At 39.0% G+C, this 13,016-nt stretch overlaps 1 protein-coding gene across 1 annotated transcript; it reads right to left on the bottom strand.

Annotated features, from left to right (window-relative positions):
* Positions 1–4,636: 4,636 nt before the first annotated feature.
* On the bottom strand, positions 4,637–12,045 carry LOC146452863 (LON peptidase N-terminal domain and RING finger protein 1-like). Its single transcript, XM_085097349.1, has 2 exons — positions 10,422–12,045; positions 4,637–6,518 (listed from the first exon to the last, which is right to left on the bottom strand). The coding sequence occupies exons 1-2, from the start codon at positions 11,903–11,905 to the stop codon at positions 5,840–5,842; spliced, it is 2,163 nt and encodes a 720-aa protein (XP_084953475.1). The 5' UTR covers positions 11,906–12,045; the 3' UTR covers positions 4,637–5,839.
* Between the last annotated feature and the right edge of the window lie 971 nt (positions 12,046–13,016).

Below are 13,016 nucleotides of genomic sequence, written 5' to 3' on the forward strand. Positions count from 1 at the left end.
TGTGTTCGAAAATGTCCTTTGAAACACTTTTTAGGCCTCCTAAGGGAACAAGGACAAAGAAATAGCCCACAAAAGATGAAGTCAGGGTGAGAGATAAACGGAAAATTCTTTGTCAGGGCTTGATTTGCACTTAAAAATGATTCCCAAGGGCATTTTGCGACACGCCAAGATCCGTAGAGACATAAACAAGTGAAAAATGTCGACTTCAAAATTTGGTCATTTTTGACCAAAAACCTTGGACTAACCTCTTAGAAAAAAGTCGATTTTTGGACAAAATACAAATATTCTTTTAAAAGCTTCCAATCGAAACAGTGTGTCTGAAAACATTCCCTGAAACACTTTTTTGGCCTCCTGAAAGAACAAGGACAAAGAAATAGCCCACAAAAGATGAAGTCAGGGTGAGAGATAAACAGAAATTTCTTGGTCAGGGCGTTAATTTGGACCTAAGGTGGGACTTAACTCAAATGTGAATGAAATTTGAAGTGGTTTTAAGAAGGGATAGAAGAAAGAAAATGATTTTTGGAACAGTAACAGATTGTTGATACCCACGCAACAGCACCCCAGAACTAACTTGGTATCCGTCTATTAACTATTCTACAAATTCTTATTTTAAAACTTCACTAATACTTCAATATTTCTTATTTCTCTTAATTTAACCAATCCTTCTAGAAAAACTATCTCCTCCCAAATATACCCAAAAATCACCCCAAAATTCACCAAACACCCCACAACATAGATTTACTGGATGAACATAGAGTTTTTGGATCGCTTGAAACGTGAACGAGATATTTCCATTAAAGCCATGTAAAGTGCGGTAAATTGCCGTTTACGTTAAATCCCCCCTTAAAAATGATTCCCAAGGGTGTTTTGCGACACGCTGAGATCCCTAGGGACATAAACAAGTGAAAAATATCGACTTAAAAATTTGGTCATTTTTGACCAAAAACCCTGGACTAACCCCTTAGCAAAAAGTCGATTTTTGGACAAAATACAAATATTCTTTTAAAAGCTTCCAATCGAAGCAGTGTGTCCGAAAACATCCACCGAGACACTTTTTAGTCCTCCCTAGTGGTTACGGACAAAGAAATAGCCCACAAAAGATGAATTCAGCGTGAGACATAAACAGAAAATTGTTTGTCAGGGCGTTATTTGCACTTAAATATGATTCCCAAGGGCGTTTTCCGACACGCTGAGATCTCTAGGAACATAAAGAAGTGAAAAATGCCGACTTCAAAATTTGGTATTTTTGACCAAAAACCCTGGACTAACCCCTTGGAAAAAAGTCGATTTTTGGACAAAATTCTCGGTTTTCACTGTCACGCCATTGAAAAAAAAAATCGAAACCATTCCATGAATGAACTCAAGAAATTGACATGGTATAGAGGTCTCTAGGGTTCTCAGCGTGTCCTAAAACTTCCTTGGGAATTATTTTTAAGTAGAAATAACGCCCTGACAAAGAATTTTCTGCTTAACTCTCACCGTGACTTCATCTTTTGTGGGCTATTTCTTTGTCCGTCGTCCCTTGGAAATCCTAAATAGTCAGTCTCACGGGACGTTCTCGGACACACTGATTCGGTTGGAAACTTTTAAAAGGATATTTGTATTTTGACTAAAAATGGACTTTTTTCCAAGGGGTTAGTCCAGGGTTTTTTGTGAAAAATCACCAAATTTTGAAGTCGGCATTTTTCACTTGTTTAATCCCTAGGGATCTCGACCTGTCCTAAAACTCCGTTGGGAATCCTTTTTAAGTGCAAATTGCGCCCTGGCAAAGAATTGTCTGTTTAATTCTCACCCTTACTTTATTTTTTGTGGGCTATTTCTTTGTCCCTGGTTCTTATGGAGGCGTAAAAGGTGTTTCTGGGGATGTTTTTGGATTCATTTGAGGACTGTAATGCTGCCCGGCTAATATCCGAACATTAGCGTTCTGCCTAATAGTGCGTGCACTTTTCCAGGAACAGCTGGTAACATGTGAATGTTAAAGAAGGGAAATCGCGTTCCGTTCCCCGTCAGTCCGTTTATCTATTTGTGAAGGCAAAAAAACTATTTTCACAAAAGCGATAAACATCAAAAAGTTACGAAAAGTTCATAGAAAAGCTGAAATGCTTGAAGTCAATAACTCGCTCAAATTAACAATCGATTTTCAGAAAAAAAAAATGCAGCAACCTGAAAGATGAGGATCTTGGAGATTTCAGAACAGGTTGTCACATGGAGGCTTCGTACCATTCGTTATGTCACTCTCACCTTAAAAAAATACCCTTCAGCAATAATAAGACTTCCCCTTCCCCTCAACTACAACAAGCCCCCCATTTCAAAGTCAGTTTTTGCAATGAGGCCTGCTTTCTCCAATACTGACCCACCCGTAACCGGCCAAAACCCCTCCGGAAATCTGAGCTGGTGCTCATACTTCATATTTCAGTTTTCTATTACACCAGCTACTTCATCCCTGTGTTTCTTTTTAAGGTTAAAAAAACGTTAATGCCATATACAGTGGAACCTCTCCTTACGGACACCTCTTTAATATGGACACCTCTCTATTACGGACAGTTCACTTGCTCCCTGAGAGACCGAAATCCATATAAAGCCTTAAGCCTAACTTTTCTAAAACGGACACCTCTGTAATGGGGACACTTTTTCCTGTCCTCTTGGTGTCCTGTAATAAATCGGTAGCGTTATGAAGCCTTATAGGAGTATGGACATTATCGCGCTTAAATAATCTTAACTGTTACACTGAATGTATATTCAATTCAATGTGTGACTGTAATAAAGTTTGATCTTCTTCATCATTTTATTCAGTAGTTTTGCTAACTGTTTTGCAAGCTTGTATTGAGTTGCAATGATAGACTATGTGTTTTTTTTTTTTCACATTTAGATTGAAGAAGGACTGAATTTTGGTTAGGTCACTATTTAGCTTAGATTAACATCAGGTATGATCTACAGGATCGTATGAAGGAACATTAAGACATTTATCTTCGGCATACAATCTTGGTGTTGAGGATACACTACAAGCAGGAATATCATTTATATAGATTAGGGACAACAGGGGACCTAAACTAGATCCCTGGGGCACATCGCAGACAATTGGGCGGTAATTAGACAACGCCTTTTACGAAAGTTTTCTGCATGCGACTAGTTTGATAAGAATGGAACCACTTTAAGCTGAGGAGATCCACTCCATAGAGTTGGAGTTTTGGAGTAAAATTTCATGATCCACGGTATCGAATGCTTTCTTAAGGCCAAGGAAAAGCACTCCATTTACTATACCATTATCTATAGAATACCAATCATTGGTTACATTTAGAAGGGCAGGGTCGAAAACCCGACTGAGTGTCTGAAAATAACTCATGCCGCACCAGATATTTGTAAAATTTGTTTAAAATTACTTTTTCAATGGGCATCTTATGGGTAGGGTTGGTATACACGGCACCCCTAAAGTGGCACTCCCTTATTCACCAGAGATTGTTAAAAAAAAAAAAAAAAAAAAAAAAAAAAAAGTAGTATCCGAGGGCCTGGCAGCCTTGAAGCGTGCTGGAGCTTGAATACAGTAGGAAACTGTAATCAACATGTATATTGCTCTCGCTCAATCGTACTTTCCCTATTGTAGCACTGTATGGGGTTGCACTGGCAAATGCCAATCTGAGACTCCAAAAACTACAAAACAGGGCAGCTCGCATAACTGCCAATACGAACTATTTGCAGGTGTTTGATCAAGGGCAGGGGCCCAGACCCTCCCCTCCCCGTTATTTTTTAGACCAAAGTCGAGGACCTTAGGGCCAAGGTGCCGCGATATTTCGTTACACGAATAGAAGCAGGTCGAGCTCTCGACAGCGGTTCCCATCTACCTGAGGGTGCGTGGTCAAGTTGCCATGGTTGCGCATCATTTGCAGTTGTATGCGACTTCTATTGTCACAAGTGGGGGGCTGAAAACTATGCTGCACATAGCAATGTTAGGCAAGGCATATCCCTCGTTTGTTCTTTTACCGGGGAGGGAGCTTCTCTTTCATCTCAGCAACAGCAACAAACTCGTCACAAAGCAATTGCTCCCCTGGGGGACTCGGGGAGTGCAAAAAAGGCAAAGCTGTTACCCCAAATGAGGGAGTTTCTCTTTCATCTTAAAATCAGTAGGGACCTAAGCGGCTATGACGACGACAGCAACAAAACAGTCAAAAACCAATAGCACCCAGGAGGGGAGGGGATACTCGGGTATATTAGTGATTGTAGAGGGAGGGAGGGGTGGAAATAAGGCAATTGTTAGGGGCCACCTGCACCGTTTGCAACGTCTTACAAGGTTGGTCAAGTGGACAAAAGACAAAACAACAGAACAATGCCTCCCCCCCCCCCCCAGCGCTTAAAAACAATGCAGCTGCAGGTTATGTCCAGTGAAATAGAGCTTTTGAAAGATGCAGGTTTACTGAAAGTCCAGTGGCATAGACTGTGAACCCCCAAAATCCCATGTTCTCTGCATAAATTTTTCATTGACGAAATCTTTCCTCCACCAGAAACTTTCTAACTTTGAAGAAGTTCCCAACTGCTTATTCAAACCCAGAAACAGTCTTTACGTCACCCCATCATTAAGATACCTAACTGTATCTCCTTACTGAGCAAAACGTCGCTGCATGCATTATAATCTAACAACTCCTGTGGCAATAATTTAAATTTTATTAATTTCAGTGAACTAAAACGTGGTCATATCAATAACACCTATCATTTAGGCCTTTTAAATAAAAGCAATTGAAAATTTACAAAACAAGTGTCAAATGGCTCTTATTTTTATATGACAGTATCTGTGGGGGACCCTACGTTAACAGCTCTTGATGAAATAAATTTACTTTTACTATTTTGAGCAAACATTTTAACCTGGGCACAAACACAAAACCTGTCATTTAGGCCTTTAAATAAAACTTCATCTCTCAAGTACTATTACTGCATGAAACATATTTCAAGTCCCTGCACCAATGAAATTACCCTAGACTTGACAAAAGTTTACATCCGGTGTCTCGTGCTTTTCAAACTATAATACACAACTGTAATCTAAGTGCCAAACTTTATACACAACATCACTGAACTACAAGCAACAAACAGCGTTTGTAGTTGAGTACTTGATTCAAATTTAGTTTGCAGTCAAATACTCGATGCTAATTTAATAACAAGTGAAGAACAGTGGAAAAGCCACAATAACTTCATCAAAATAAATCAAATCCAATTTGACCAGTAAAGCAAAGTATAACTAACACTAGGGAACGCTTATTGTTTCACTGTAATTCACATTCTCAAGAGATTCAAAGGTCACATTTCAAAACGATAAGTAGCTATCCATAGATGGACTCAGTCTTGGAAAGAAAAATAATCAATACCACTGGAAAAGGCCTGTAAAATTAGGAAAACAATGTAAAAATCCAAGATAAAGGGGGAAAATCCACCACCATTAACGATTCTCAACAATTTTAAAATTCCCTATTACTAAAACTTTGTCTTCGTTTCTAGGCAATGAAGAACAACAAGGTGCTTTTTACAGTACTACCAATGGCTTAACCAAATCAAGCATGCAAGAACAAAATGGGTAAGAAGTCTACACCAACAATAATTTAGTCAAATATTATTTGTGGTGGCGTGGTGCTGAACTTTGAATATGGAGTGGACTGCCATAGCAGTAAAATAGGCAAGGGCCTGAATTGGAACTTTAGTGGAGTTCAAAATGCTGTACATGACTTTAGCCCTTCAACCCTAATTTTCATTTAAAAACGGCTGGGTTCCTGCCATGACTCTAATTTTGATCAACCCTTATCGTAGCTTCAAATATTAATCAATAAATTATTAACTTACTCCAAACAATCAACTCCTGTCAACAAGATGAAGAATTTTTATCCGCTGATTTGTTTTGCCACGACAGCATTAACTGTAAGAAACGGATTACACTCTGAAAGCGTTCTCTCATTGATGTCATGGCTAAAATAATCATCTTGGGGTTGTCTTGAAATGGCAGAGCTGCTAGAACCCACCACACCCAATCAGGACCATCATTGAGCAAATGGAGGTTCTCATCAAAGGCTGGAACAGGCCCAATAGCATTAGTGATGCACTGACGCTGCGCTGCATTCATGTGGCTAAACCAACTCTGAAGTGTTGTGTATCCAACCCTGTTCAGCTCAATAAGGTGTTTGAGCTCCTCTTCATCATCAACACGTTCATCTTGCACCCACTCAACAGTTGCCATGTGATAACCATCCACCATACTCCTTGAAATGACGTGGAATCGTCGCCCACCAACTGTGTGCACAACAGAACGTCCATCCGGAAGGAAATTCACCGTTTGCACATTGAGCATCGTACCATAATCAGCAAAACTCTTTTCAGGATCCTCACTATTTAAGCACATTCCAAATTGCCTTGATCCTGACTCAAGGCAACGTCGCAACATCAGCCGATATCTTGGCTCAAATATGTGCAGCGGACACTGGACTTTAGGAAAAGCCATGGTACACACAAAAATTGGCACTTGAGGGTTCTGATCATCTCTCACACTAAAACAAGAGAAAAAAACATATCATCTTAGCAATCTACACAAAAAGCTGTAACGACCTGCACCTTACAGCTGAGTGTTGAGTTTTCACAGTGAAAGGATTTTGCCTGCTACTATTCTTATTACCAATTTAACTGCATTTTATTGGAAGGTTCAATTGCATGCACCAATTTGCAAGTTACCATCTGTTAACTAGTGCAGGATTAAAATCAGCCTGATTCAAAAAGTCTGTGGCACTGCTATGGAATTTTGTAAATCTGGCCGATTCTCATCTGCTGTTTCATTTTATGTCGATTTGGGCCAAATCAGCTTAATTACTCAGTGAGTGTAAATTAGCCTTAACGAACACAAATCCAAGAATACACTATTCTTTATCACTACAGCCTAGCAGGTGTTTTTTTTAAAGTGATACTTAGATTAGAGTATTATTTAAATAATTTGTTTACCTTACTGAACTCAAACAGAATAAATAACACATTACAAATATAAGGAACAAGTTATTATGTGGAAAGTTTTGTGTGTATACCAAAATATGGAGAACATGCACTGGCTGCTTCTGAAAAAGGAAACTATCTAGGGGAACACTTAGCATAGCACACACAGGATCAAAAAAGCCACCTGTGAATAATTTGGAAATGGCAGCAGAAGAACTTGTCACGGAAAATCTTTTACCTGGCTACAAAAACTCTGGCATTACGGGAACAAATTAAACATCTGGGAGAAGAGACAAGGGGATGAGCTCTGCAGGGAACCCTGAAAGTCTTTCACATAGCTTGGCGGCACAGACCTTAAAAGCTTTTAGTTCCACCCACTCTATCTTTTGGTAACACGTTACTTATGCTTTGTTCAAACAGCTGTTCGTCACTTCTCCTGGGACACAACATTTAATTGAAAATTTTTTAATCAAATATTTGTGTTCTTTCACTGAGCCAAACTTTCCTGCTACTAATGCAAGAGAGATTGTGTTTCAAAACTGCAAAAATTTTCTGAACTAAAATTGTATCTATGTGTGGGGCAGGTACAGTCCAGTGTGATTGACTATTAAAAGCAATTTAAGGAAAGATTAACTCCCAAAAAATCCAAAACAAAAACAAGAAAAGATAAAATCTCCACATTAATTAAAGGAACTCAATACAGGGTAGAGGTGATGTAAAGGAAAATCTACCTGAGAGCAGCACTGGATTGATCATGGTTTTTTTTTTTTTTTTTTTGGCTGCAATACAAGAAGTTATGGAATGCAAGGGGGTATCACGATTTAAGGTCAAAGCTGATCAAATCACACCAACATTATACAGATATTGGCACCCATCCGAGAAAATGTTTCATTGTTGCAACTTTAAATTTCAATAAATTTGTGTTACCTTTTTTAGAGTGTAAGTTTCATTAAATAAAATAGGTATTTATGTGAGGATCAAATTAAAATCATTGTCATACAATCTCTTCAGGGCAAACTGGATACCATTATGAATTTGGCCATACATAACACAAAATACAGTGTTTGTGTGGGAATTTAACGGCAAATCATTTCTGTAAAACATTGATTCCAGAGATATTCAAATGCAGAGAACTTAGTTGCCAATCAAATTTCACAAGTGAAGGTTTGATGGAAAGTGGGCATTTGTGTTTTTAAGTGTCCACACATTCATCTTAAGATGGCTAAAAGTCTCAAGTACTGGTACAATCAGCAAAAACCTTTAGCCAGTTGACCAAGTTTGGGTAGTTTAGAAATAAATAATTATTATACTGTGATTGGATTCCAATACAAACACAGTAATTCTATCATTGAATGTAAATATATGAAACATATATTTTGAACTGTGAATGAAAGATCAAATAGAAGAAAGATATACTACCTGCGCCGATCTTTCTTTTATTTGAATTCTATCATTGTCGCAATTCAAAATGGTGACCAATTTTCATCAAAGAACCGATGCGGCCTGGTTCATACATGTACCTCTTATACGCAAATCAATTTGAAACTTCAACTCCCCCTGGCAACCCTGTGGGCATTTGAACTTTTAAAAGTCCTGCCTCCCGGGGCCATAAAGTTGTTTAACTGTCTTGCCCACAAGGAGTAAACTCACTACATGAGTCAAGTTCGAGCCACAAATCCAGTTTGGGTCAGGTTCCGTTTCTTTTTCCTTTTGTTTCATTTTTGTCTCTATATCTTTGATCGTGATTCTTGCTTTTCATAATGATCTGCCAACTGCTGTTTGAAACATCAAACATTAATGAGATATTTCCCCTGATGATGCAATCATGAGATTTCATTGTTGGTGGCAGTGTTTTGAATGAAATTAACCCCATTCCTCGTTTATTCTCGCTATCTATGATTGTCCTGAAAGGGTTTGTCCAATGTTGTTGGTGACTGAAGCTTTTTACTTGGCTTGTGAAACTTAGGTATATGGATATGACCAAAGCTAATGGATGAGCCTTTCGCACCATTTTTTTATTTAACGCAAAGGGCAACCAGTCAAGATGGCTGCGGACTGTAAGAGGTCCATTTTCTGTTGAATCCACATGCATCGTTATTATGGGATGTAATCGTATAAAATGGAATCTCTGCTTCAGGTGTATGCATATAGAGGTCTTAACCTTCTTAGAAAACTTACGAGCACTGGGGGATGTTGTATACGTTTCTAAAACGGCATTGAGTCACGGCAGTAATGGCTGTAGTGAACGATAATGAATAATGTTGTCAACCAGACGGTTAATCTTTCTGTCTACTATTGACATATTAACGGACAAACAACAACAACAAGATATCAAATGTGTATAAGGGAGAAACGAAGACTCCGTTAAAAATGAGTCCCAGATGGGACATATTATTATGTAAATAAGAATAACAAGAAAGAAGACATAGAAAAATTGAAAAATAACAGTTGGATCCTGACTCAAACTTGGCTCGTGACACCAACTTGACTCGGGCTTGAATTTGTCTCATGCTACAAGTAATCTTGCCCATGAGTTCTCCAAGACCTCCCCTGGAGGACAAATTTTCAGCTTAAATCAATCACTGCTCATGCAAAAATTATATCGAAACCATTTTGAGTGAGGCATTCACTCACAAAGGCAAAATCCTGTTCTTGCAAAACTCCTACACTCCCCCAAAACCAGGAAAAAACCATGTATGAATTCCGCTCAACCAAGAGAAAAATCTGGTTCAAATGTCCAACCTCAAGTAAGAATAAATTCCTTCTAATCTCCGAGGGCATGGTACATGGTAAAATACCCAAGGTACTCAGGGTAAGGGGGGGGGGGGGATGTTAAAGGTCTGAATTCTGCACCCGTACACACTTTTGCAGCTATATCCTGTATGAAGAGGCAAGTTCTGATGTAGCTGAAGATTCTGTGGTATGTAATAGAAATCTATAAAGAACAAGATGCCCTAGTGGCATTTTTGCAGGATGCTTAATGTGGCCTCATTTATTTCCATTCCAAGCTTCGCAGATTTTAAAACTATGATAATCCTCCCTTCGCAATTGAAATAATTGAATAGTTTTATTCAGAAAGACTGCATGATATTTTATCGTTGTGTTACCCCATTCTGCGGGCATCCCGTAGAAAAAATGATTTTATAGATGCCACACAACTACTTGGTATAGCACATAAGAAGCATGCTGTCTGAACCAGGCCATTACAGAAAGTAACCATTCAAATTATACCAATTTGTACACCTCACGTGTGTCATTAAGCTTACATAACACTTATCGATTATATAATTATTCTGTTTTTCGGCCATTTCCCGTTTTGCAGTGCTACTTCAGTTTACAAGTTGTACCAAGAAAAAAACCGCCACATGGTGACCAAAGAAAATTTCTTGCACTAAGTAATTTCTCAAGCTTTCCTACCCGATCTTCCAAATTTCAACTAACGCTTTACGTGGTTATGTAACTCTCCTTACCTGTTAAGTGCATTCATCTTTTCGTTGAACTTTTTCATTCTTTCGTTGTAATCGCCTGGGAAATACTTGACTAAAATTTTCTCCAATTCTTCTGTGACCGCCATTTTATGGATTCCTTTAAGATACTGATCCAGTGGTCTTCTACAGCAAGGACATTCCGCGCGGTGATCTAAACATCTTTCCAAACATTCTCGGCAAAATGTGTGTCCGCAAACGGAAGTTATGGGTTGGAACAAAAGATTGTAGCAAAGTTTGCACTCAAAATCTTCGACTTCTCTCAAATGCAAGATGTCTTTATTTACACCGCCTTCGTGGGACTTCGCTTTTGGGGAGCCATTTCTCACAACACTTTTCTTTCCTCTGTCTTGCTCACTCACAAATGATGTTTCACCGCTGTTTAAAGCGGCCAGAGTCAATGTTTTGGTTTCAGGTCTCTTTCCGACTCCCATAGCAAGCATCTGGCCTTTAGAATAAGTAGCAAATTCGCTGGCTTCCGTACCAACGGAGTCTGTCCGTTTGCTTGATGATTCTAAGTGGTGCAAATTGGGTTGACGTGTGAGCTCATTTCCTCCGCTTTGATTCTGCTTCAACACAGACAAAGTTCTGTTCAAATTGGTGAATTTGGGACTCAGCAGTTGATGCAAACTTTCTGTAAATTCTTCCCGGTACCGGTGGCATTTGGGGGCAAGAGCATAACAACGTAGCAAAGCTAGAACACTCTCTTCGTGCTTGGTTGAAAGAATACCTTCTAATTTGGCAAAATTTGCCAGTATCGCAGCTTTCCTGTAAAAAGTTCTCGCTAATCCAGGACTTAGTTTACAAGCTTGTTCGATGTCTCGGAGCGCTAAGTCAAGTTTCCCCAATCGCAGGAAAGCATCGGATCTCCAACTTAAACAATGGAAGTCGTTAGCCGATGTAGACAGTACTCCGGAAAAACAATCAATTGCTGATTTTATGTCATTTCTAATGAGACAGGTATATCCTTGAAGTTTCTTTTCTTGTTTCTGGTGTTCACCCGGAAGCCATTTCTGGATTGCGTTCATGACAAGTACATTCACAGAATAGACAGTGTTCTCAGCCACAACTTTGCCGCATTTACAACACTCATGAAAACCAGTTAAAGACTTCTCTTCCGAAAGACAAACTTCACAAAAAGTGTGTCCACAAGCCAGGGTAACCGGCTTCATAAAAACACAGTTACATAACAAACAATTGAAAATTTCGCTTGTGCTTGAATCATCAGTGTTCGATGGATCTTCATTTCTTTCTTTAGTAAGTTTGCTTCGTTGAAACTCCAAACATGCTTCAACCAACGATGAAATACGTTCTTTGGGAACTAATCCCACCCGGAAAGCATTAGAAAAGGCCCTAAATGACTGATCGAGTCGGCCGGTCCGTGCGAACCAGTTCCCTTGTTCTATAAGAGAGTCCAGTATGGTTCTCGGATTGGTAAAATTCTGGTGGTCCTCCAACAATTCTTCCATTCCAGTATCACAATTTACTTGTCCTGTTTGAGAAAAAAGATAGCATCTCTACCTACAGTTAGCAGTTACAGACGTCTGCTATCCATCTCTGTTGAATGTAAATGTTGGTTGTATGAACAATGAAGTTTCGTCCGGAATCCTAAATTATAAAGCAACCGGTTGTTTATTACGTCACAGCTGCGACACGAGATCACCCACGTGTCACAAAACAAGGCGCGTGAGTTGATATTTCCTGTAAACGTGAAGTTTGCGACTGGCTAAAGTTGTTTCCGTGACTTGTACTTGCATTACCCAAAGCATACCAAGATAAAGAAAAGTTCAAAGTTAACTGAAATTTTGGAGAACCAGTCTATGTTTTACATGTCATTTGACTTCTTTTAATAATTAGTTTTGTTATGCAACTCAAACATTGTATTTTCCGTTATATAACATAATTTCTGTTTATTTCCTTTTACACTTCAGGGCCCAGTCTCCCACGCAACCGTTCTTAGTGTATATTAAACTAATCAGGGCCCGGTTGTTCGAAAGCGCAAAGTCGATTAACACTGCACTAGTCCCCAGTTAGAAATAAAAATTAACAGAGGTTTTCATCACGCTTATTAAAAAATGCTTTTAATAATCTTAAGCTAGTACTAAAGAAAAGTCTAAAAACCAAGAAACTCAAAATCTTTTTCAAGAGTCTACATCAGAAGCTCATCTTAATGGGCTCCTGTCCTCCTGTCCTGTCTACATTGATTAGCAAAAAACCCGGATCAAAGTCCACGTTAACCCAGGATTAGCTTAATACATAATCGAACTTTGAACAACTGGACCAGGATCTCTAATGTTTGCAACGAAAACAGTATACGTTTTTTTTTTTTCTTATTTCAGAAAATAACAATTTTGGCAACAAATACCCCAAGATCATTTAACAGACCCTACTTTTTTCTTACCCTCTTACTCTTAATCGTACCCTTCATATTCCCCCCTCCCCCCCCCCCCTAAGGTCGCCCGTGTTATCCCTTACCCGTCCTTCCCCCGTCCCTTCCCCAAAAGGAGTGTTTCATGTTTTGCTGATAGAATGAGAAACAAACGTACGTACCAAGGGAGCTTGAATAATTTGGAATTCTAA

The sequence above is a fragment of the Pavona decussata genome, unplaced genomic scaffold (genome assembly GCF_977016875.1).
Source record: "Pavona decussata unplaced genomic scaffold, jaPavDecu1.1 SCAFFOLD_366, whole genome shotgun sequence".
Classification (NCBI taxonomy): domain Eukaryota; kingdom Metazoa; phylum Cnidaria; class Anthozoa; order Scleractinia; family Agariciidae; genus Pavona; species Pavona decussata.